The sequence below is a fragment of the Taurulus bubalis genome (genome assembly GCF_910589615.1).
Source record: "Taurulus bubalis genome assembly, chromosome: 15".
Lineage (NCBI taxonomy): Eukaryota > Metazoa > Chordata > Actinopteri > Perciformes > Cottidae > Taurulus > Taurulus bubalis.
The window spans coordinates 15,876,675-15,903,453 of NC_136603.1; the positions used below are offsets into that span (position 1 = coordinate 15,876,675).

General features: G+C 40.7%; 2 protein-coding genes across 2 annotated transcripts; one reads left to right on the forward strand and one right to left on the reverse strand.

Moving 5' to 3' along the window:
* Positions 1–179: 179 nt before the first annotated feature.
* xk (X-linked Kx blood group (McLeod syndrome)) lies at positions 180–9,119 on the forward strand (the record flags this gene model as incomplete). The annotated part of the gene is made up of 3 exons (XM_079230521.1): positions 180–424; positions 6,710–6,972; positions 8,194–9,119. 3 exons carry the CDS (start codon positions 180–182, stop codon positions 9,117–9,119), a joined length of 1,434 nt encoding a protein of 477 aa, XP_079086647.1.
* Positions 9,120–10,404: 1,285 nt separating this feature from the next.
* Positions 10,405–12,511, reverse strand: dynlt3 (dynein light chain Tctex-type 3). The gene is made up of 5 exons (XM_079231001.1): positions 12,440–12,511; positions 11,607–11,651; positions 11,374–11,497; positions 11,196–11,273; positions 10,405–11,044 (listed from the first exon to the last, which is right to left on the reverse strand). The coding sequence occupies exons 1-5, from the start codon at positions 12,464–12,466 to the stop codon at positions 10,974–10,976; spliced, it is 345 nt and encodes a 114-aa protein (XP_079087127.1). The 5' UTR covers positions 12,467–12,511; the 3' UTR covers positions 10,405–10,973.
* Positions 12,512–26,779: the final 14,268 nt, after the last annotated feature.

A 26,779-nucleotide genomic window follows, 5' to 3' on the forward strand; every position in this document is an offset into this window, starting at 1 on the left:
TCTTCGGGACAACACGTTGCATGTGAAAACATTCCTGCCTGCCTCAAAATCGCAGATGAGCTGCGGCAGCAGCGGGATCCAAAAAAAACAACGCCGTACCGACTGCCCGGTGGCAGCAGCAGCATGGACGTGCGGACGCGGGGCCAAGGCGCGTTCCCCAAATGGCTGAGTGAGTGAGGATGCGACTCCCCAGTTCCATCCTTGTGTCGGTGTCTCTGTTCACGGCCGAGACCACGGCGGCGCTCTACCTCAGCTCAACGTACCGCTCAGCTGGAGACCAAATCTGGCAAGGGCTCACGCTCCTCTTTACGCTTGTGCCGTCCGTGCTTGTGCAGCTGACCCTCACCTTCATCCACCGGGACCTCAGCAGAGACAGACCGCTCGTCCTGCTGCTGCACATCCTGCAGCTCGGACCCATAGTCAGGTCAGTGTTGGCTTGTTTATCTCCCACTGGTGGTGTGTTGGCCCAAGAAGAAGCCCTGGATTCTCCTAATCACTGTGTCACGTGATGAACGCCTATAGTGTCGCGTCCAGGGGGGGGGTTGTCTTTTAAAACGGGCCCCAATTAAGCTGCTTCGGGGGGTTTGGTGAATGCATTGCGCACATGCTGTTGTTTTCACTCTCTCCGGCATTTTGTCTCTGGCTGGCTGCATACATTCTGCTGCATGTGAATGTATGTGGTAATAAAAAGCGGATCAATATGCGTATCGATATGTTCCATACCCACACAGCAGGCTGCACCCATGTCTATGGGCTACTTTCACAAAGATCTCCTCTTTTACTGTTTGATCATGTCCAGCTGATGCATATTCATCATGACTGAGGAGAGAAGGAGAAGCTGACATATACTGTGACACAATGATGGAGGAAGCTTTAAACACATCGACCTGCTCGGTGTGAGCGCTGATGGAACCATCTGCTGGAGCCTAATCCTGCATGGAAACCTCCCTGCTGTCAGACATGCAGCGCGACAGTGTTGTCAAATATACACAGCAGGAGAAATGACTGGGAGACACCCATGATAACCCATTAATCTCCTGTAATAGAGAAACTAGAGCCGAGACGATCAGCCGATTAATCGATCAGCATTTCTATTTTGGTAACCGAATAATTATTTGAGTCATTTTTCAAGAAAAGAAGTACAAACATTTGATTATTTTAGCTTCTCAAATATAATTGTTAGTTGCAGCCCTCATGGAAACCCATTATGACCCATTATAAATTAATTAAATTCATTATAAATTAATAGCCTGCAGTACAATTTGAGGTTTTATTGATTTTTAGGAAAAGGTTTGCCCATGGCAGCACTTAACTTAACGGGGCACAGGAGTAAACATTATAAAACAGAGTGTGTACAATAAAAAGTATTTAAAAAAAAAACATCTTCTACGCCATTATTGAAAAGTACAACTGTTATGTTTCTATATGTTATACAGTAGATCCATTAAAAAGGTCTCAAGAATCCCATTTCCCATTTTACCTTGTAATGCACTGAGCATAGTCTCGTTGGATGCTGTCACTAATGCATCTTTATAATCTAGATTTGAGATTTTTCTTGCATTTTACGCAACACAACACACAACTCATTCGATCAAGATTCTCAAATATTAATATTTGCTGGTTTTATGGACAAAACCATCTGTTTTAATATATCAAATTAAGTTTCAGTAAATTGTTTCTACTATTTTCGGACATTTAATAGACTATTAAAATAGTAGATTATTATGTTAATTATTCAGTTAAATGAATAATAGCAACACATGTTAAAACATCCACATTTCATTTTTCTCTTTGGTCGACCAGTTCAACGTCTCTCCAACATGTTGACTCCCCAGCCGTGGCCTCTGGATCTGACCCTGCCGGCCTGTTTCCCCTCGAGTGTGTTCAGATGATTACTGTTCAGACTTCTACGTCTTTCCTCGGTGAAGAGCATAGCTAAGAATAGCACACAGTCGCTGCCGGCTCCTTATCTCTGACAACACATGCAGGGAGGGACATGTCCGTCTCTGCTGCAGACAGACTCGCACTTCCTGAACAAACAACACTTATAATTTCATAGTGGTTGATCTAATCATTTCCCTCTTGTTTATTGTTTATTTCCTTCATTCCAGCTTTGTGTCTTATCTTAAACGCCTTATTCTAATTCTTCATGAGTGTATGTTGGGATTGTTTGATAATTTCTTCTTTTACAACTCGAAACACAAGTTGAGTGTCTCTGTCTGTTAAGGGTTAAAAATGCATTGCTGGCCTTTGACTAAATAATCTTAACTCAAGGTCCACATACTTTTTCTTTTTTTCTTTTGTACTGTTTAAAGTCCGCCTCCACTCAAAAATGTATTTTGCTTATAATAATAATAATAATAATAATAATAATGCATTTTTATTTGTATAGCGCTTTAAAAGATACTCAAGGCACTTTGTAGTTCCTTCACTTGGAAGAATCAATACAAAAGAACATATCTGCAGAGTTTGACGCCTCTTTTCACTTTAATCTATACTGAAAGAGTCAAGTTTCTCTGTGACCTTAAATCTGAATTTAAGACGATGTGTACAAGCGGATTTGGAAAGCCAATATGTGGCCAAGTATGCAAGCTTCACATGCAAGTAGTAATCTGACCCATTGTTATAATAGAAACGTATTGATTATATATTGGTGTAACGGACCAATGTCGATCTGTGATCAGTTCGGCACGCAAGTGAGCTGCGGATAAATTACACAGTTTAACGGTAACCATCATAGTGTGAAATACAGTGTTATCCGCCAATAATCAGTAAAATATATGATCAGGACATCGACATTTATGCTTTTAGTCACTGATCTCTGATAATGTTACATTGTAAACAGTCAATCTGTGTTTAAATTGACAGCAGGACGATAGCTCAGTTCGGTTACATTATGATGTGTTCAAGATCTGTTCAGGGAAAATGACTAGTGGGCGAAAGTAAATAAAGAAGTTATTTAGCATTATCGATGGTTTACAGACTTCAGAGTGGTTGAAATGATTTTTGGGACGGTGGCAATACAAATAGTCTGGTGTCTTGTAGGCCACCTATAATCAAACAAAATGATCTGTAACTGCCAACAGGGATCAGCAATGATCAGGAGTTAGTATTGGTGGCAAAATAAATGTGATCAGAGATCTCTAAAAGTCATATTTGCTCCATTTTTAATATATATATATATACTGTATAAGTGAAGATTATTTTGTCAAAATCTGTCTTTTGTCTGCACTACTCCTTTTACCTAAAGCCACACAAACGCATCTCCTTTACAACATGATGAAGTCTGTCCCGTGTGGGACTGATCTTCATCTCTTCATCCTTCAAAGAGATTTAGGTAATTTGTTTTACAATCTGAAAAGCTGCTGACGGACTAAACATTTACCCTTTGATTTCTTTATCTATTTAATGGAGTCAGTGATGTGTTCACTGTGCGTGCCGCTCCAGCTCATAAACAGTCTGTCCCTCAGCAGGCCTGTGGCTTAAATCCTCCCGCCTCGCTGTAAGAGTGCGCTGTGCACCAGCGCTGCCTCAACCTCACCTCGACCCACACGCATCCGCTGGCAGATGACTGCCTGCGACTGACGTCTCTTTCGACAACTACACTAACAGAGCGCTCAATGCTTGTGTACATGGACCAAAAGATATTGATGATGAATATTACATGTTAAAAAAACAACCTCTCTGGTCTAACTGAGCAGGCGTTGAAGCCTTGTTAGTGTTCACATTCCAATTAATTCAATTACAAGTTTAAATCATTTATTGAGTAAAAATGCTATTTTGTCTCAGGTTACAGCTCTGCAAATGTGAGTATTTGTGTATTTTGGATTGTTGTTCTGAATAAATACATGGAGAAATGTGTAAATGTTTACGTTACGTTAGTACAAACCCTGTCACCGGTCACAGGAAGTAACATGCAAAATTCAAATTGCCGCAACTCTTCGACAATTTACGTTGTAAATTCCAACGGATTGTGAATGTTGAGAAGCGGAGCTTTACAATGGTACCATACAACATTGTAGTGCTGTGTCCATATGCCTTTGTACCCAACTTTTTGATCACAAAACAGCAAAGGAAACACAATTGCCTGTACAAAGTGAAGTTCATTATTTTTCTTCTTTGGAAGTTTTTACATATCCAGTATAGCAAATCAACTATTTACAATCATACAATCACAAAACACATTCTGCCCTTAGTCCCTCGTCTCAGATGAGGGACTAAGGGACTACGTTTGATGGAGAAAGATTACAGTTTGACTGTGAACCGAGGTGGGCTGAAGTCCGGTCTGGGCTTTTCTTGCACGTAGCAGAGCCTCTCATATTTCATTTGGAGGGTGCTGTGAGTTTTAAGCAGCTCACAATAGTCAGAATTAATGACTCTGTGTCTCCTCCCTAGTTCTGTGTATTCCCATTGCATGTGGTGCAGGGCCTTTGTGCTCTCATCAAGTGCATTTCTCTGCTGGTTGAGCCTGAGCTGAGTGTCACTGATGCGTCTCAGCTGGAGGTTTGACAGCTGCCCCTGAAGCTTGGAGACGTCGTCCCGGGCTTTCTGTGTAGAGCCGCGGTCAGTGTCTGCTTCTCCTTCAGGGTTTCAACCTGCCAGGTGAAAGCTTCCTTGGGCTTGACGCGGTGCTTCTCACACCTGGCCCTTTCTTTGTCGAGAGCAGATGTGATCAGATCGGCTCTCAGCTGCCACTCTGGGACTCTTGTCTTGTCTTGTTTAAGGCATCTTCAAGTTCTGCCCATCTTGTCTTGCTCTCTGACTGCTGTTCTTTGAGCCTGTTTACAGCGCACTGGTTCTCACAGATGGTATAATTTTTCTTTGACGTCATCTCTTCATGGCGCTCAGAGAAAGAGCGGTCTTTAGATCTGACTCTGTCATATTCGGTCCCCATGACGTGGAATTTAGCCCTGATGTCTGCATTCTCCACCCTTAAAGTCTGCATGTTGTGCATCAGACTCTCTGAGCCTCTCAGCTGGTTACGGAGGATTTCGAGACTTTCCACTAAAGCCTGCTTTTCCAAGATCATCTGATCAAAACACTTCTGCTCACTTCTGAGGGAAGACCTTAAGAACTCCAAAGCCAGAGTCCTCTCAGAGAGCTCCTTGTCTTGGATCTCGATCTTTTTGAACGCTCTCAAGGACAGAGCCTTCTGCTTCTCAATGGCCTCTCCATGTCTGCTGCAAGCTTCTCGGTCGTCCTGAAGCTGCTTTCGATGAAGCTGCCTCTCATTTAGCGCAGCCACAAGTTCACTTTGCAGCCTTTTGTTCTCAGAGGCGAGTAGTTGGTTCACATGAATCACATGGTTCAGTTCTTCCAGATCATTCAGCTGCTGGTAGACTGCAGCTTCATAGTCCTTCTGGAGCATGGGTCTCAAACTCGCCTTTTTTTCTTAAGTATGACGAAAATATGTTATGAATGTAAAAGTATATAAATAAGTAAAATTAAAAAATATTGCGCTTTCTGTGTGGCCCTCCGATGAGATCACAATACCAGCGGTGGCCCCAAGCCAGATTGAGTTTGAGACCCCTGATCTGGAGTGAACAGTTCTTTGTTTGTTCCTCGGTGAGGTCTGAGGACCACTGGTTCACTTTCTCAACCTGTGGGGCGCACACTTTATTGAGAATGTCACATATTACAAAAGTACAAAGTACACGGACATAAAACTAAGTCATTAATAAATACATGGCGAAATGCCTGTACTTTCGTGTAAATGTTTACGTTATGCCGTTACTAGGTTACGCATGCGCATGCTCGGCGGCCAAGATTCTTGGCGACTCAGCACATACCTCCGTGAGATCGGCTTTTCTGCTGTTGTCTCTCTCAAAACGAAACACATCTAAGGTCAACATCGAGCATGACCCCGTCGTTTAAAAGATATCTGTAGTGGAAAGCAGGCTCATTGCAGCCACTATGATACAACTTGTTGGCCAAAGATGTGCAGTGTAAAACTCAGTAAAACTCTTCATTGCCAAATATTTAAACTTATTTTGTTTTGTTTTTCACTTATTGCAGTTTATTATTATTTTGAAAAGATATTCAGTACAAAACAGGTTAATTGCAGCAACAGTAAGCAATTCCTTGCCAAATATCAGTTTTTTTTTACACAGATAGAACTTTATTTGCATTGTTCTAACAAAGTGATTGCACATTTTATTTTATTTGGTCTGATGGAGCAATCTGATTTACTTGAAAGTGATTGCAATTTTCTTATTTGAAAAAGCACAGGTAGAGTCACAAAAGGTTATTTCAATACAAATTCAGCAAGGACCATTTTGTTACAATTTTGTTGGGGCGGTGGGGCATGAACATTTTTCTTCATCCAAAGTGGGGCGTGACAGAAAAGGTTTGAGAACGACTGCGCTACACTTAGACTCTGACCACAGTTAACATTGCACCTGTTAACATCCACTAATAAGCTTTGTCGAGGGACCATGTTAGCATTCAGCTCAAAGCACTACTGAGCCTAGAATATGGTTTATTTCAGTTTGTCTGGTTTTGTATGTTTTAATTAGCTTTTTTAATGTGAATTAGCATTATCTTGTTTGTCTTTTTGTATTAATATGTTTTGGGTAATTTTTTACATCTATTTCTCAACATTGCCCTATATGAATTTGTAAATATGTAAATTTAAATTAGATTTAACTAGTGCCTGCTATTCATATGCTGCTATGCTCTTCATGGTCTCCTGCTGTTGTTGATCCTGCAGGTGTCTGGAGGCGTTCTGCATCTATGGCAGTGTGGGCCGTGTTGAGGAGCCGTATGTCAGCATCACCAGGAAGAAGCAGATGCCTCGCGGGGGTCAGTCTGAGGCGGTGGAGCGGCAGGTGGGGCAGGCGGAGGGGAAGCTGTTCACACACCGAGCTGCCTTCGCCCGCACCTCTGTCATTCAGGCCTTCCTGGGATCTGCCCCCCAGCTCACCCTGCAACTCTACATCTGCGTCCTGCAGCAGGGGGTCTCCATCGGACGAGGTGAGGAGGAGGAGGAGGAGGAGGAGGGTTTATATGTACTTTAAGTGTGTTTGACTCTTTGATTTATGACACGTGTCCCCTTAATCCCTCCTCGCCAGTCAACAGCTCCACTGTGATGTGGGCCGATCAGCTAAGTGCCATATTGGAAATAAGAGGATGGTGTTTTCATGAGTCAAAGTGGTGTTATGTAACCTCCTCTCTGATTCTCTCTGCCAGTAGGTGTAGATCTGTCCAACTCTTTGTGGGAGCCAGTATTTCTACTCCCGAGAGAGATTTATTAAAGGTTCACACAAAGTCAAACTAGGACATCTGGTCTTCGAGTTAGAAGAAAATAAAAGATGTTATGAAAACATAAATCTTATTTCCTCTGCTCCCGACCGTCTGACACTTCTATTTCACGCTTACCGATTTAACAGCCTGATTGTGGTGAATGGGAGCTTCAGGGCCTTTTAAAGGAGAGGTTCACAAACGACCAAATGCAGTTTTGCATTGCTGTCATCATCCACCCTCTATATACTAGCAATTAACAGATCCCTTAATGTGTTTTCAATATAAGTGATGGGGCACAACATCCACAGTCTCGCTCTGGACAAAAAGTCCAAAGTTTATCTGAAGTCTTTTCAATGCCAATTCCCATCTTTTATTGTTATGATCCCGTCATTTCCTGCTCTGCACAGGAAAACATAAAGAGGGGATGTTGTACAAAAAATATGGATAGTTATTATTATTATTGTATATTAATATATTAACTTCAGATAATCTTTGGAATATGATTATTTTAGATTTTGTCCCCCATCAATCACACTGGAAGCAACAGGAGGAAAGATTACAGCAAGCAAAAACTGGTGGAATATTATTTATATATCTAGTAGAGACAAGCTGAGAATTGATGTAACCCATAACATAGACATCATCACTGTATTATAGATGGATTCATGTATTTGCGTGTATCAATATTGAAACTATTTTTAGTAATTCAGACTAAAGATGTGTACATTGTAGGTATTGTGGGTCCCTGATAGCTTTATACTTTGTTAGATTGACAATATAAGAAGTTGGACTAGCTAATTATTTATAGTTTGTGGTGAAATAATATTTTTAGCACAAAACATGATACTGACCATTTTAAAAGCTGCTAAACAAAGACAAAAAAAGAATGTTTCTTTTTTTAACTAACCCTGGACTTTCAAATATCTAATAGTCTCTCTTTTACAATGTCAGGCACACTGATGGTGATCTCCCTCCTGTCCATTGTGTACGGAGCGCTGCGCTGCAACATCCTGGCCATTAAGATCAAATATGATGACTATGAAGTGGACGTCCGCCCCATGGCTTATCTGTGCATTTTCCTGTGGAGGAGCTTTGAGATCGCCACTCGTGTGGTGGTTCTGGTTCTGTTCAGCTCTGTGCTGCAGCTCTGGGTGCTGCCAGTGGTTCTGCTCAACTTCCTGGTTTTTTTCCTCTACCCGTGGATCCTGTTTTGGCAGAGCCACTCCCCGTTCCCTGAGAATATAGAAAAAACTTTGACCCGGGTGGGAACCACCATCGTGCTTTGCCTGCTCACCTTCCTCTACGCTGGCATCAACATGTTCTGCTGGTCAGCTGTGCAGGTGAAGCTCAGTGACCCAGACCTCATCAATAAGTCCCAGAACTGGTATCGCATGGCCGTCTACTACATGGTGCGTTTTGTGGAGAACGCCTCGCTGCTTCTGCTGTGGTACATCTATAAAACGGACTTCTACAAGTTATTTTGTGCCCCGCTGCTGGTGCTGCAGCTGCTAGTCGCCTACGCCATCGCCATCTTCTTCATGCTGGTCTTCTACCAGTTTTGTCATCCTTGTCGGAGGCTCTTCTCCTCCAGCATGACCCAGGGCCTCTGGAACTGCTCCTCTCTCCTCTGTCTCATGTGCAACTCTGCTTCCCCACAGAACAGGCCGATGGGAAAGTCACCCGGACCCATCACATGCACAAAGTCGGCTAACGACATAGCCCACGACACAGCCAGCGATACCACAGACGACATGCCGAATGAAACGTCGTACGACATGCTCAATGATACAATTTATGAAAATGCTAATGAAATGGGCAATAATATATGTGGTGGAATCAATGGTGACATTAACCACAGTGTATCCTGCAATGCTTAAAGCATCACAACTGTTTGACGTGCCATCCAGGGGAGCGGCTTCTAAGTGCCACATGAATCACTCCACCAGTTGGGTTCACACTTTGAACCCTCGTCATGTATGCAGCTCAACTCCTACATACCTGACCATGCACAGTGTTCAGTTGTGAAGAGAGGCAGAGGTGGTGCTCACCCGTCTCATCAGCCAAAATCCAAACCAGCTTTTAGTGGGCCTACAAATAAAATCATGGGCCACACCATTACGTCTAATAGTTTTTAGTGTGTCCACTTCTATGCTGCATTACTGATCACAAGGCGCCATGCATTTAAACTGATTGTATTTAGTATCTGTTTGGCATGGAGGTGTGCATGTGTGGAGCCTCAAATGAACTACTGCAGGAAGTCTGTTTTGTACGGGGTTTTCTTTTTTCCTGAAACTCCCTGTAGTTGTATGGCTGCAAGCAATCAGCTTTTTTACTCCTTGATAAGAGCTTTATCAATAATACTCGCTGCTTCTGTGAGGTATTTGTGCTTGACGATTATGTGAATCTCCACACGCTAGTTAAAGAACCTGTTCGATCACCAAACACATTAACTATAAAGCACAGACGCCTTCAGGCGCAATGTTTTTGCACGTTTACAAAAAGGATTTAAGTGGCTTTGTTTTAACTGTTGAGAAGCAAAAGTTGCAGTGATGTGAAATGCTTTTAGATGTATTTGCATTTTTTCTAATTTGTGCTTGTTACGTCTGTCGGCTCTTAATCCGTGTGTCTCAATAGTTTGAATATTTACACCAAGTGCACACTAAGTGATTATATCTCACTGAAAATGTTTGGAATTGCATCAAGTATTTTTGCTTTTTTTAACCCTTAATGTATAATTGTGTATGAGAGAGAGAATGTCGGTGTTTGTTTTTGCACTTACTCCTTTTTGCAATGTATCTGCAGAGGGATGACGATTTTGGGTATCAAATGATTCCTTTTTTTTTTGTACGACTAATATAAGCCAAAAAAAAAAAAAATGTATCGAACACATTGAACATTTGCATACAGAGCAAAATAAAAAAGGCCTATAATCCTACTAAAAAATAAATATATATTTATATGTGAAAATTGTCAGTTTTTTAGTGCTGCACACATTGTCATGTGCTGACATCTAGTGGACAAACACTCAAACTGAAGAATTTAAACCTTTATCTCCTTTGTGAGATTCAAATCACATTCTGGTTTGAAGAGATCAACACTAACTCCGATGCAAAAAAAAACATTTAATGACTGCACTGGAGTTGTTCCAATAAACCTCTTTATTAAACCACCTTGATGGACTCAGTTTTACAGAATAAATTAATGATTTCTACAGAGAGAGTCTAGAAAAAGTGCATTTGTCATTCTGACCATTAAACTCCATCAATCTGGAAATACAAACTCTTATCTGCGGTTACAGACTAATCAACAAAACATTAATGCAGACTAGCAGAGACACTTTGTAATAATCAGATAGTTACTAAAACAACAGTCATATTTTCTTAAATATCAAACGTATCACGATAGCAACAGTTTTATTTGGGAATGTACTGAAAGAGATAAACGAACAGAGTCTTACAACATTAGGGAGAGAAACTACTTAGTGTTCACTCAGATGTTATTACTTAACAAAGCACTGCTTCAGGGTTGAATTCTGTCCGTGGTCCCTACAAAGCAACATTCTACAAACCACAACTCCTATTCTGGCTTTATGTAGTTCAAGCCTGTGGGGAGAAATAGGTTACTTGTACATCCAGAGGTAAACATCAGAGGATCTTCATGGCTTCTGGGTCACGTTGCCATTTCAAGCATTAGACATGATGGTGTCCAGAGAGAGAGCGAGAGAGCGCAGCTCACAGCGCCACAGCAAACACACTGACCACACAGTACATGGTGCGATTCTCCCACCTGACTGTGCAGCTTCCTGAAAGACACAAACAAGCAGGAGCAATTACACAGTAGTAGTACTGAGAGCGAAATGTACTTAAAAATGAGTGAAACTCAGGTATCACATTGGCACAGGTATCGAACATATTATAAAATGACACCAGCTCTAAATATTAATCATCTCTCACCATCAGTGGCCGTGTCCCAGAAGCAGGAGTTGGCTGTGTGGAGACCAGCGCCACTCTTCTGCATGATTGCACAGTTTACTGCAAAACATTAGATGTTTATGTGTCACATAAAAGCTCCACATGTCAGCATTACATCTGGAGGTCTCATGTTATTGCATATGACGGGTAGTTGGTTCACCTATGTATTTGAACGGACGTCCTTGCTTCACCAAGTGAGTCAGAGAGTGCTCAACTATACCGGCCGTCCACTGGTTCACTTTACTCTGGTTGTAATCTGTGCCACCAATAACACCTTCGATACACTGAGACAGAGAGAGACAGAGAGAGAGACACACGTACACTGTCAGCATCACATTAAATAGTTTACTCACAATAAAATCTGTATCAATGTTTGCAGAAGTGAAAATGTACCTCTTTAACCGAGATATTGACCTCATCCGCATTAAAGACAGCCTGCTGTCCAATTTCAAAAAGAAGGAAACACGTTGTTAGTTGGTGGTGTTTTATTTCCTGTTTTGCATGAAGAAACAATCCAATAGACTGAATCTTTCGATATATTGGTCAATCTGCAACACAGCAGGTGTTGTTTTAAAAGGTTTTTAAGAGCTGATGATGATTTCACAGTTTACATCCATGTAATTTATTCTCAAACTGATCTCATCCAATGGAGCATTATAAACACGTAGACATATGTAACACTGTTACAAACAATTACATGCCCACCAATAATTATCTTGAGCCAAAACCTTTGTGACGTTTGGCATAAACTGTTTGAATGCACTCATAAAACGTGACAGAAATGCAGAGATGTAGTTACATCATCAAGCAAATCACGTAAATTATATATGTCACTTTAAAAACTTCAATGAATAATAAATATACGTGTCTAATATTTGTAATTCAAGTTTTCTAAAGTAAGACAAAACAACATAATGCGATATTTTCATTAAAAAATAAAAGTAAGAATATTTCCATCATGTTGTGTTTCTTTCTTTATACATAAAGTTAGCGGTGTGCAATTTATACATGTAATTTCCACAGCACCTTGTTTTTGTTGTTTTTTCTAATGTTAATAATCTGTTATTATAGATGTAAAAAGACTGAAAGTGACCACACCTCGATGGAAACAACCGTCAGCTCCGGCTAACGGATTAAGCTGCTCATGGAGCTAACCTTAGTCTTTCTCGTGTTTAACGGCGGGGGATTTAAATAGTTAAAATAAAACATATTAAAAACAAGTGTACCTCATCTCCAGAGTTATATTCCTCCATCGTTAGTCACACAGACGGAATCTTGTTATTATCGCCGGCTCAACTGCTGTTTCGTGGACGCGCTTCCGGTTTACTTCTGGCTTTATAGAGTCAGTGAGCACAGAAGGGGCGTGTCTTCTACTGAAGCTCGTGGCTGCTTCCGGTGTGTCGCCTCCCTTTGGTGGCGGCCAGAGCCTCCAGCACCAGAGCAGCTTCAACGGTGGAGGGCGTCTCAAGCATTGACAGACTGACTGCTACCCTGTCTTTATTGATCAGGGTGAAGGTTCAGAGTTTAGGAAATAAATCCGGTTTAAACAGCAATGAATTGAACTGAGACAGCCACTGTATTCACATGATTTAAAATAAAGCTCTTAATATTTGGTAATTCACATCATTTATATTATTGTTAATACTTACAGAGCAAATCATTCACTCAGTCTACATTATCTCGTGGTGGGCTCTGAAGTATTTGACAATGTCAGCTCAGCTGAAAACTGATCCTTTGTCCCTATATAAAACATAACATGTTATATTTATGTTGAAAACACATGTGAAATAAAAAAGGCACGTGTTCATAAATGACCTATTACTTATTTTTGATGTCCATATGTCAACACATTTACGACATGCTTTGCACAACATATGTACATATTTCTTTTGTATTTATTCATTTAGTGTAACTTGTAGGTTGTTGTGTGCATTGTCTATTTTATTGTTTATATTTAATTCTCATTTAATTTTGAATATGTGTTTATATATTTTGGTTGTGAGGGGGCTATGACTAACCAACAGTTCATTGTGCAGTCATGTATTGTATAGCCTAATGACAATAACAGCTTGTAATTATTTAATCCTTATATCTTTAATATCATTTTTAATCATGCTACATTTCAGGAGAAATGTCTCTTAGTTTATTTTATTTTTTTTAACATGACTAAAGACTGCTGTGATAGTTACTTAAAAGAAAGGTTTTCATCTGTATCTGGACACACCCTAGCAGAGAATATGTAATGGAAACACAATGAAATAATGCATATGCAAAGTCATAAAAAAAAGGGGAATATATTGTTAGCAAAGTGTGTTAGGCAGGACATCATTATATTCATTCAGCATAACTAACATGCAATACGGGGAGCGATATACATAGAACAGGTTTTGCAAAATTAAAGAAAGTAAAGAGGTCACAAGGAAAGATCAATACATAGAGGCTGACTGAAAAAAGCACAGATAAACAGATTATCTTCAATGCTTGAACAAGCTGTGTTGATCTGGAATAAGTTCATTTTACCATCCATCTTTTTTTCCCAGCTCTATGTCCAAGCTGAGTAGAAGACAAACCCAACTTCATTATTAAATCAACTCTGCAGCAGAGCTCTGCCCAGAACCACTGAAATATACTCAGAGGATAAGCAGGGAAGTATTCCAGAATACATAATTTACTACTGGTGACAGCAAAGAGTTTCCCTGAACCTATTTAGAGCACAGATATATATATATATATATATATATATATATATATATATATATATATATATATATACTTTAATGTATATTGTGAATACACCTAATGGCCGAGTTTAATTGGGTCATTAAAACAACACAGTCGGAGTTTTTGCAGAAACAACTGTCGCATTGTCAGGAATAATCCTATTTGTGAGGATTGCTCACACACACACACACACACACACACACACACACACACACACACACACACACACACACACACACACACACACACACACACACACACACACACACACACACACACACACACACACACACACACACCACGCCCCCTCCTGTCGGGAACACCCCGGCTGTGGATATGTTCCTTCAGACGGCGCCGAGGCGCACCGACACACTGACGTACGGTCACTGATCCCGGGTCGGACTCTCCCAGCCCGCCGTGCTCCCCCGCCGGTTCCTCCTTCGTCGACAGTCAGCAGGTAAGACACCGCCGCTTTCAGGTCAACCGGCTGCACACCGGGACACCCAACCCCGCCGTGTTTCCTCTGACATATGGCACTGTCAGCCGCAGCTTGCTCGTCTCCAGCTTTAATGCTGTTTTGTTTGCGTCTTTTCCTTGTTTTTTTTGCGGAGGGGGGCTGTCTAGCTCCCATCACGACCACGACCTTGGCTGATTAGTCACAGATCAGCGGGTCCAGACAGCCCCACTTCCCCGGCTAAAGTTAAGCGCGTTTGGGCAGGTGCAATGCAGCAAAAAGCTCCTTTTCTTGTTTCTTGTTGCCTCCCGCTGGTTTCGACGGTGGATGATCCCGCAGTCAAGTCAACTCACTTGTATTTGATAATCTGAGAATAGGTTGCATTACTGAACTTGCTGACTGACCATGATGTCATGATATGGTGGGCAGTGGTGGAGATCAATTGATCGTGGAGGTTTGCGTGACTTGATTTAAATCAACTTAATGGTCCTATAACATGTGCGGTGTTGATTAATGACCCTGACTGTGGCAGTTTCATGTGGAGTCACCAGGATATCCCACTTCTCAGGCAAGACTGACTCACAGTGCTGTTGCCTCATGTCTGCAGGATTGGCTGAATATCTTGCTCTGTTTTCTGAAGGTGCACCAGGTCTGGAGACGTGTAAGGTACACTCCTCATTACAATTCTTCATAGCCTCAGATTAGTTGGTGTTGTGCTTGTGTTTGATGCTGCTTCTCAGAGCAGAGACGTGAGATAAAAGAAATGGAAAGCTTCTTTTGAAGATGGTGAGATGTTGTCAGCAGCAGGATTTAAAGCCTCCATTCAGGAACCAGAAGAGCTCATAGGTTTGAGTCTGAATACATGCAGGATGTACCAATTATATTGGGTTGTAGGGCTGACTAGTTTCTTTGTTCAATCAAATAAGGCTGTATCTTATGGTTATAACTCATCATTGATGACCCTGATAATGTTTTTGATTACATGTTTGGCCTATAAAATGTCAGAAAACAGTGAAAAAAGACAATCACAAGGCTAAACATGCAATCGTTGTCTACCATCCCAAACTATGGGAATAAAACAAACCAAAGCAGGAAATACTAACATTAAGAAGCTAGATTATTACAGGAACCAGGGAAAAAACTTCAAGATGAATTGATTATTTTGTAATGTTTGACAATTTGATTATTCAATTAGCCCTTTCAACTCTAAATCAATTAATGGTTAATCTTTAATGTCAGAGATTAATCATGGAGAATTACATTTACAATCTCACATTTCATCTGACCACCAGACTAAATATGAAAGATGCTCTGTAACGTTGATATAAAGGAGACAAACACAGCAAATCATCACATTTGAGTCAGATCCTGCAACCGTTGATAAATGACTTAAAAGAATAGCTATTTTATTTGTTGCAGACAATTATATGAAACGGCCGCTACTTCCGTCCAGGATCCATCTTCTCCTTTAACTCTCGACAGCTAATACACTGCTTTTCCCAAAATGTGTATTATCTATTGCCTTAAATTATTATTCAGTTACCAAACATACTACTTATTTCAGCACTACATTTAATGCAATAGTTGGTTGAATTTTTATGGATTTCAGGTCACAACATGGACTAGAGAACAGTGGAGTAAGTCCCCTCCATGGTTAAGTCTTTTTTACTGCAGTTATTTGTCAACAAGTGTTACATTTTAATTGGCCGGTTTAAGCAGCTGATATAGTCTGAAAAGGCCAGTTCGACTTAATGGCTACTAGACCTGTCAGACTGGCAGCTTGCCAAAGTGGATACTTACACTGACAAAGTAGCCACAAACAACATTTTGCCAGTGTTTTTTCTGTCAACTATCAGATATGTGTGTATAAAACTAAAAACAGTAAACCAAAACAGTATAAATTAAAACATAGCAGTTGTGCTAATGAGGTAAAATGACACCCTTGAGTTCATACATTAGCCATGGTTTCATTATGAAGCCATGTGAGTGAATGTACTATTAAAATAAGTAGCCTCTTGAAGGCTTGTACGGTATACGCTTTCCCAAAAAGAAAAACGTTTTAAAATCCCGTACCAATTTTACATTGCTGTTTTCTTTGAGGGGTTTTGCTGCCACGTAATTTGTTGTACTTACGCTTCCTGAAATTGGTTCATTTGGCTCCTGTAAGCAGTAGATGCATGTGTCTGCTGAGGCTGTTTTATCATTGTCGCGGGGAGAATGGCTCCCTAATGATAACCAGGCTTTTGTACAGCTCACACACACACACACACACACACGGCTGCTGAAGGAGGAATGGATGGGTGACTAAAGGAGGAGAGGAGCCAGGGAACGAAGGGATTCCCTGATTTCTCTGCATGCAGGCAGCCAGAGCTCATCCAACGGAGCAGAAGGAAGCCCTGGGGAGTGCAGTCACACAGCATTAGAGGTCTGCGTCTCTAAGATCTGGCAAGACATAGTAGAAGTGTGTGTGTGTGTGTGTGTGTGTGTGTGTGTGTGTGTGTGTGTGTGTGTGTGTGTGTGTGTGTGTGTGTGTGTGTGTGTGTGTGTGTGTGTGTGCGTATGTGTGTGTATACGTGCAGGCACATATAGTCAGTCACACATGTATTTGTTATCATGGCAGACATTTCTGTGACTGCTGCAGAGCATGGTGCGACACGGATATACTCTGACCTACCTAAAGGCTGTATTTTTACCTGTATGTTTTTTTTTAAACCAGATTAGAAGATTGTAATTATTATACTACATAAATGTATATTTTACATGAAAACAGCATGTCAAATTTGCCATAATTACAAAAATTCCACTTTGTCACAACATCAAAGTAGACCGCTAAATCAACAGCTCTTTATCATGTGGAAGCTAGATGGTGATGTAGCATTAGCTAACAACAGCTAAAACAGTATTTACTAGTTTAATAAACCAACATCTTCGTAGTTCAGTTCAGTAAGCGGCCCACACATGACTAGCGGTAAAAGTCGTTCTGCGCTGGCTGTGCCATCATTTTCTTATGGGGAGAGCAATGGCCTCCAGCTATGTGGAAGCGCTAACCCTAGCATGGTGCAATGCGTGTAAATTATTTGAGTTCTTGTGTTTTAAAATAGCTTTTAAAATATTTAAATGTATTAGATAGAAGGACTAGATTTGTTTATGAAATTGTATGCCAATATAAACATTTGTATGAAAAAACATATCGCAAATAATACATTAAATCCCTACAAACAAACATGTTAAACACAGTGTGGGACAGTGTGTAGGAATGTGTGGCATCTAGCGGTGTGGTTGTTGGTTTGCGACCAACTGAATACCCCTCTGATCACGTCCTCCCTTTCCAAGGCTGCGCTAACATGCGCTGCAGAGTGCGACACCATGGTAACACTGTTCGCCTCACTCAGAGGCCATCCTTACCATAATAACAATATGTTATGAGTAACAGAAATCAGCAGCAGCTGGCGGCATCAAGGTGTTGTACTCTGCAGCAAGCGCCACTTATGTAAATATGAGGGGCTCATTCTAAGCTAACGAAAACACTACGATTCTTGGTTTCAGTTGATAATACACAAAGGAAAACGTTTTTTTATATTATATTCCATTTCTGAAATTATGTAGCCTAACATTAGAAGCATTGCAACATGTATATGTCGGCCCAGTTCACATTTTCCGATGAAGGTTTGTTGAAAACTTTAAATTCCCTTTCATTAACATAACTGCTTTTGTAGTTCCTGCTTCCTATCTTTATACGGCACTACTATTGGCAACTCATCGGCCCCTCACATGAATTCCTGTTCACTTTCTATTCTCATAAATAATGAACTTGGCACGTGTAATGGAGATGCACATATGATGGATGTCTTTAAAATGTTGAATATTAGCCCATTAAGTCTGTTGATGACCTGAGCTGCTGCAACAAAGCTTGTCTGTGCTGCTGCATTCAATAACTCTGATCTCCGTAGTGCCGTGTTATTGTGTGGGGTTTCCCTCCCTCCCACTCACTGATGCTTCTCTTTATCTGTGGCTCTCTAGTGCATACCCCATTTAGTATGCAGCATATAGCCCCATGCGGCCTCAGAGATGCAGCGCGTCTCCGTTCAATCACGGCAGCAGCGAGGCAATCAGTGGAAGCCCATCCACACACCAACACTGCAGATGTGGGAGGTAGAAGAAAAAAAAACACTTAAAGAAGCACAAATGTAATTTTGAAGCAGTGTTGAGAGGGATGACTCAGTTGGGTAATATATTGCTGGTCAGGGGGTGAGGCCTCTGTTTCACCCTTCTAAAAACTATGTGTATGGACTCATGCCATACACTGTGGGCACTCTGTGACGTTGAACTGAACCTCTGAGGGGGCGCTGGGCTGTGATAGGATGATGGGACACTTGAACCTGCAAATGTGTGGAGGCACACATGCTCCAAATTAACCTTTATATTTAAAATGGCATCATTATTTTATTATTTACCAGCACTAGCATGTTGGCTGGATTTGTGGAAAAGTCAACATGGCAGAACGTACATCAAACACTGACATTAATTAGATTCATTGTTAGCAAGTCATGCACAACAAGGTGTTTATTCAATAAATGGATTTGAACAGATTAACGACAGCTGAAAGGACATGACCGGGAGTCACAGCCTCAGTGTTATGTAATTATAAACGTTAAAATTATTCAGTTTGCAGTGGATTAAAAAATTTAAAAAGTATGACATTTGAAGGTATATATTTAAAAACTCTTATCTTATAGATGAAATGCATTGCAATCAATTGTATTTGAGCCTGAAAAGTCTTTCTGGACATAAATGTAATCGTAAATGATCTGAGCTTTTTATTAGCGACCACCCATGATGCACAGTTGAAATTTCTGATATGCAGTAAAAAAGCTATCTTATAATTAGACCCAGAGTTTATATTAGTTTGTTAAAACAATTTGATTATTCAAAGTATTTGCACTGATAAAATATGTAATGATATTGTAGCTTAATGTCTGAAGAAGTAATTTGAAAAAAGTGAATAACAAATAACAAACAAGAGTCTACAACCATAGCAGCAGCTCTGTGAGTAACTTCGACACAGTGGCCCTTTGAGTTAAATGTTAACATCAGCAGGCGAACAATGGCAATGCTAACCTTAGTGACAGTGTGGGCTCCATGGTAACGCTTGACGAAGTAACACCAGGGGGCGGGGTTTAGTAATGGTCAAATGCACAGTTGGTGAAAAGCTAAAACAAGGTGAAGTGCATGAAGACCGAGCCTGAGAACATGAACTAACTAAAGGCATTAGATGACACTTTGTTCTTCATCAGGTCAAACTGAGCGCTCTCATAAGGTACACATACTTTATGATGTCATTACAGGTGGAGACTCAGGTGTATGATTAAAAATGTTTTCTCAGTGCCATAATCACATAATCCTGAGCATTAGTCATTAGTTTGGGCAGAGTGTTCTGTCCACCGTGCCTTTATTTGTTGTAAAGGGCAAAGTCAACATTGAAATGTTCGTATTCACAGTGTTGGTTCCTGAGACACAGTTTGTTTCTCAATGTGATGGAAGGATTCTTCACATTGAGAAACACCTTCAATGTCTATACATAGACCACAAAAGAGTTCATTCATCTGTACATTCAGTACCTTCAGTGGCTTGAGGCATTGAAGAACTCACCCTATTTAAAGCTGCCCTTACGTACTCGGTTGCATTGTGACTCTGATCGTAAGAGCCACCTGGACTGTCACTTAGAGTCCTGTGTTGAATGTTTGAATCTGTTTGTTGTGATGCGACTCTCTACTCATCACATTCATTGCTGCTATTGAAGGTTCTCCCGAGATTGCTTTGCTTCTACAAACATGAATATCAGAGTTTATGATCTGTTAGTAATGGTATTGTGATTGTTAATAAGTCATTCTAGTGCTTTAGAGATCAGTTATAAGCCAGTAATAAAAAACCTTTGGGTTGACAGGTTGCTGGTGTTCTCATCCAGGATCACACTTCCTGCAGAACATCTGGACCAAATATAAAATCTTCAAAACTAAACGAGAATAAAACATTGTTTTCCGAGCCCTCGGAAACAACACATGTATTCACTTTCTGTCCATCAGTAGGGCAACATCTTTTATTTATTTTAATGTATAACTTACTATCATGTATATCTTGCCAACATAAGTATTTATAAACAAGATTAACAACCATTTTTTAACACCAGACAAAATATTTTTTTACAACCTTGCAAACCTTTAAATTGTTATTATTAATGGCTTATAACTAATCCCCCTACAATCTTTGATAACAGTTAATAAAGCAATTACTTCATGGTGCCTTATCAGAAAGTGATTCCAAGGAAGCAGCTAATTGCAAAGTTCAAGCATCTTTGAAGCATTTTTGAACACTCAAGATTCTGTGAAAATATTGTTCCTCTTGATTCCTGTGTGCTGATTATTTGCCAGATGCAATAATTTTGCTCATAGTAGGATGTGTCCTTCACTTTTTTCAGTGTTTGGATGGATGTCATTGCCACCTGAAATGACCTCACCAACATGCTCCTCAACAAATGAGTGTGAGGAAAGGTTGACAAGTGGATCTTTCTAAGCTCTTTTTTGATTTGATACTGTTGATGCATCCTTTTAAAAATCCAATAGTGCTCTAAACCTGGAGTCCATCTGACTGAAAGAGCAGCTTGTCTTGGCTGCAGGATCTTTATTCATTGATCCGTCCTGGAGGCTCAGCCCAGACACGCATCAGTCCTCCAAACACTGAATTTCATTGTCCATCTGTCTCCTTTTGTGGTCTAGCTATGCTGATTTACCCACATACAGTGTAATAAAACTGAAGAGACACAGGGCTAATCTTAAAAGAAGATCATAATCCATTAGAGTCCACTGCAGCTTTAAATTACACATGCAGTTTAGGCGTTACGCTCTGATTCATGGTAACACTGCTCTGTACATACGCAAACACACACACACACTTTCAGAGGATTCCCCTCTCTCCATTAGTCGGTAGTGCATCAAAGAGACAAAGTGCAGTAAAAATGTGGTCCGCAAGTAGCAGTTAAACAGAAATGAGTGCTATGAAATATTCAGCCATGTTGGTGAAAGGAGAGGGAGCTGTTTAGAACCCGAACATCTCTCTCTCTCTCTTTCTCTCTGTGAAGAAGCAGCAGAGGCCACGACTGAAACTGGGTTAATGAGATCCAGCCTCGATCTAGAAACCTCTCATCTCTTATTCTTTAAGTGCTCATGCAGGAAAATCTTTAACACGCTGACAAACAAAAAGGTTTTGCTGTTTTAAGTTTTCCTGAAAGAGGAATGTCAAAAAAGATCACACAATTATATCTTAGTTTTATCGAGTGATAATATCCCTACATCCTTTTTTTCAGATTTCAGATACTCTACACTGAATATGTGCATGTTTATCCAACAACCAGACTGTCTTCACTTGAACCGTCTCACAGTTTCCATCATAAGCCTAAACAGTGCCAGATCTGTGGCAGAGAAGGCAGACTGTGACTTGAAATCTGGACCATTTCACTGCTGTTTCTGGCAGAAGAAATTGGCCTGTTTCACACTGCAGACATGGTAAGACTTGATTATACTGAAGATGGAAGCTTGTGTTTGGTGCCTCCATCACCTGTCACAGAAAGCTCTTGTACTGTGTGTAAGAAATTGTTAGAAATCGTTAGATAAACCTTCAGAATTTGATTTATGTGGATTTTTGATGCAGTGCGAAAAGAAACAAAATGGCAACATGGAGAGAAAATTCACATCAGAGGTCTGTGTCATTTTACGAAGACAATCATACATGATTTTCCTTTGTTGGCGTCATCATTCATCAGGTTCATTCTTCATGCAAAGAGTGTGTGACATAATTAAACGTGTAGTTGGTTTGTCTGTCATGGAATGTATTTAAACACTTAATAAATTGAATCCCCTCCACAGGTCGGAGTAACGCACCAGGGGGCCCGGGAGCAAAAGAATATTTCAGAATATGCAAACATTTACTTTCAGCATTATAGAAACTTAAATATATAAGATGCTAAAAGAGATTGTGACAAGACCCTGATACAAAACAGAACAGCTTATAACGTACAAAGGATGTCCTCATTCAGTTTATATTTTTGCTTTTGTGAATATTAACAAATCAATTTTTAGTTAATCCAATTATCAAATGGTTTAAATCCATTCACCCACAGTGGAGATTGTGTTGGTTTCAAGGAGTATTACATCAGTAGGCTATAATCTGTAGGTGGGTGGTTTAAATATACTGATTCAGGGAAACATACATTGAACAAACTTCTGGACAAAACATTGCTGAGAACCCTTTGTACGGTCCTTGTTGTCATATATTGGGATATTGAGATAATATAACCCCAGAGCAGTTGCTGGCTAATAGTAATTATGCCATGAAATTAAATTGGAATCTGTCCAATATTTCAGTTTATGACTAAATGCCTGCAAAACTAACAACCTTCTCCAACTAACAAGTACTAATCGACAAATATTAGCATGCTAACATGCAAATATAAGATGTGAGCATGGTAAATATGATACCAATCAGCATCATCAGCATGATGATGTCAGCATTTAGCTCAAAACACTGTGACTTAATCAGATTCGCACACATGCCAGGCAGTCACTGTACAGAATAAACCCAATTGTACCCCCCAATTAGTCGTGGACTAATTTTAGAATAATGCAGAATATAAGCCACGTCGGTTGTTTGATATTTGTGTGCGCAGTGTTTGTTAGTCTTGATAATCTCTGCATTATATGAAATATTATAGGCTTCAAAATCTGGAAATGATGTTTCTGCTCGCTTTAGACTTCACAGCCCAGGACATGTTCCTCTTTGGTGATGCAATTTTAAGAACTATTTTTAATATGAGTACATTTTATAAAGCAATTTTCCAGAAATATTAGCTTCATGCAACAGAGACCACAGTACTATTGATCTGTTTTTATCTATGAGAGGAAGTTAAGTTTATTTTTTCCGTTTGTTTTAAGGAGTGCTGTTCCAGAGAAGTGTTTTAAAGGTCACAGCACTTGACTTGCACTGAAGTCATCACTGAACACCTGATTTTCTTGCTTACTTCTCCGCTTAAAGTCCAGATCTGATATTCTCTTCCTGATAGTCTTTTATTTCTCCAGTCACACCCAGCAGCACAACATGGCCGAAACTAAATTATCCATTTTCCGTCTCTGTGCCTTCTCTCTGCTGGCCTGTGCGAAGGAGGAGCGGCCTTTTCCTAAACCCACGCTGCCCTTTCCTCTTAATTAGTGGGTAGAATGGCACAAACAACCCATCAGTGTGAGGACAATGAAGCAGCATTCAGATTCGACTGATGCGGGAGAGTTCAGTGAAGGTGAAAGAATCAGAAAGTGGAAGGAGGAGTACTGGGAGACTAAGAGAGAACAGCAGACAGGAAGCTTCAGAGGAGGTTTTTAGAAGCACTAACTGTTAGTTTGTTTTTTTACTATTTTCTGCCCCATTGAGCTCTGCAGGGAACTGTGGAGGACTGCAGGCTTCAGAGGTCATTACTGGTGACGGCTGCTGGGAGAGTTGTAACGTTACGGTGGCTCTGACGTGTGCTCCATGGCTGCAAGGGTATCATTTTAAATGTTAGTCGTGGTTGAGAAGGAATTGCTTCAAACAACGTTGGAAGTCAAACACAAACTGAAAACAACTGAATAACGACAACTCTGAAAGGCCTGTAGAAGGAAATATTGAGTACTACTAGAGAAATACATTATAACTAAATGTCCTGCTTCTTGATCTTCCACCAATGTGTAAGATTTAGGGGATCTATGGGCAAAACAAATGAATATAATATTAATTATTTTGTTTTACAACTAATAATTGTGTTTGCTAGCTTGGAAAGCTAAAGCCATCAGATACTATATATAGAGTAAAAATATTCCTTCTGAAATGAAGTGGCATGAAATTAAAATACTCAAGTAATACCTCAAAACTGTACTCAAGTTTTGAGTACTCACTCAAAATTGGGTGGGGATCTGCAGTTACTTTCTCCACACTCCCAATACTGCGGGAAGTTTGCGTGAATGTTAGATTGTCGAATCCAGCTTCCCCAATTCCAACTTTAGAAAGATCTTTGACCATCAGACAAGGACGATAGTAAATCTGACAATATTTCTGCGGTGCGGTGGCTGGGCTGAAATGCAGGCACGGGAATCCTGGGCACAGGGAACAGAGGTTAGTGAAAAGTCAATACAAGATAAATCACAAGAATACTCTGAGTCGTTGAAAGGACTCAGAGCAGCAGCGCGTCCCACTACCACTGAAATGGCAACATAATCTGGCAACAGTGAGAGGGAAGCCGGGGTATTTGACAGGATGGATTGATGAGAAGATTGCAGACAGGTGTTGGAGATGAGCCCAGGTGCTGGTTGATGGAAGCCACACACACACACACACACACTGAACACAGGGGGAGACACAGGGAAAACCGGGGAACACCAAAAACGGACTGAGGTCACAACCGAGCCGTGACAGCAACACCATGAATACCTTTCAGGAGAGACGGTCCGAAGGTGTGCGCTGTTTTCCCCGTCTCGCCCCTCTCTATGACAGACGTTGTTTCATCCCCATGGCTTCCAGCGAGGCTTTTCATCGCAACTACAATCAATTTTGCTTTCAGACACGTAAACCAGTTTATTTCAAGCGTACCCCAGCGGTTACACTTTACAGAGTTGACCCTCTCCTGTGCTGTACTCATCCAAGCTTAAAAAATGTCTAGACAACCACTTTAGAGATAAGGGCAAAGGATTGGTTGTTCTGTTGGATCTTTCCCTCCGCTGCAGTTTGACATCTTCACCCTCCCTGTAGACTAATAATCAGAGGCAAAAGGCCAAATCTTGTGAGGACAGAATGCAAGTCACTGTTATGTAAAGTGGCAGGCTTGACAAAAATGAGTTATTTCTTTCGCTGTCTGAAGTCGCTTCATTACCTTTGAGCCTGCCGAGTAATTAAGGTTTCAAATTGGATTCTGATTGACCGACCATGATGGTCTTTGTGTTTCAGCAGAGTTATTGACAGGCAGAGAGTGAAGAGGAATATTCCTAGACAGGTCCTTGCTTGATTAGCAGTGACATAGACAGGGTGTCTGACAGGTCTCCAGGCTGAGAGAGAGCGTTATTAGAGCACTGCAGTGGTGCGGATCTGTTATCTACCCTTAGGTGTGTGTGTGTGTGTGTGTGTGTGTGTTCGTGCGCGTGTGTGTCAGAGAGCAACAAAGCGACAGAAAAAGAGAGACAGACAGAGGGTTCACCACTTTGGTGAAAAGTACACATAAGCAGGGATACTTTCCACTCTGTTATACACGTCATATATCATTGAACGTGCCGCCTCCTCCATCCCAATGTCTCTTCCTAGAAACCTCTCCAGTCTCCTCCGGCACGCCAGATCTCATCTCGAGCTCCCTGTGAAAGCTGTGGCCGCCTATTGATTTCACCTCGCTGTGAACACAGTTCTCACATTCGATCTCAGGAAGCAGATTACATGCAGGAGGATACACGGCTAAGATAGGGAGATGCATTTTATTTGCTTCATTTCCTTTTAAATTGAGATAAGCTGTGCAAGCTGGAAACCATTTTGAGGTCCAACAACATCCATATACTCTTTGTCACAACCTGCACTGCACTCTGCAGCAGCTTGCTTACTGCTTTATAAAGAGTACTCTCAGTCTGTAGAGACACTGTTTTAGACTCACGACTGCTGAATCTGATTGGCCTGACTGAAGGGCTGTGTGCGTCAACTCATCCTTCTACTTAGAAAAGCAATTGAATTGTGTCTGCTGAGAGTTGCTTTAATCATCAGCTACATCTGTCATTGTCATGTTATTTATATATAACAACAAGAAACATATATTATACCACCAGATTAATCATTTTATTACCTTGAATGACAGACTTGACATCCAGCACTTTAATTTAATTTCATATAATTTAGAACCAAGTTGGAGATATTTGATCTTTTTTTCAGTTGTAATTGACTTGAATGTTGATGTGATACAAGTCGGCACTAAACTGGTAATTATGGTAACTCCCACATGGCATGAATGCAGCATATGCATGGATGCTGGATGGTAATTTACAAGTAAAAGAAAACCGCCCCTACTTGATAGCGCAGAAACTACCAAAGCAGAGATAAAGTATATCATTATATGTGATATTCTCTGGTGTGGGTCATGGCACCAGTCTTAGTAGCTGTGATATATGTTGTTATGGACCTTTTCTGATGAATAATTCATATTTTCTACACTAAATACATGTCTGCTATGCTGTGGGTGAGTGAGTGTGTGGACCACAAGCCTGTATTGGCCAGCAGAAAGACGTCTCTGTCTGAGCTGAAGTGACCTGCTGTTTAATGGTCACCAGAGCTGCTCTCTGCCACT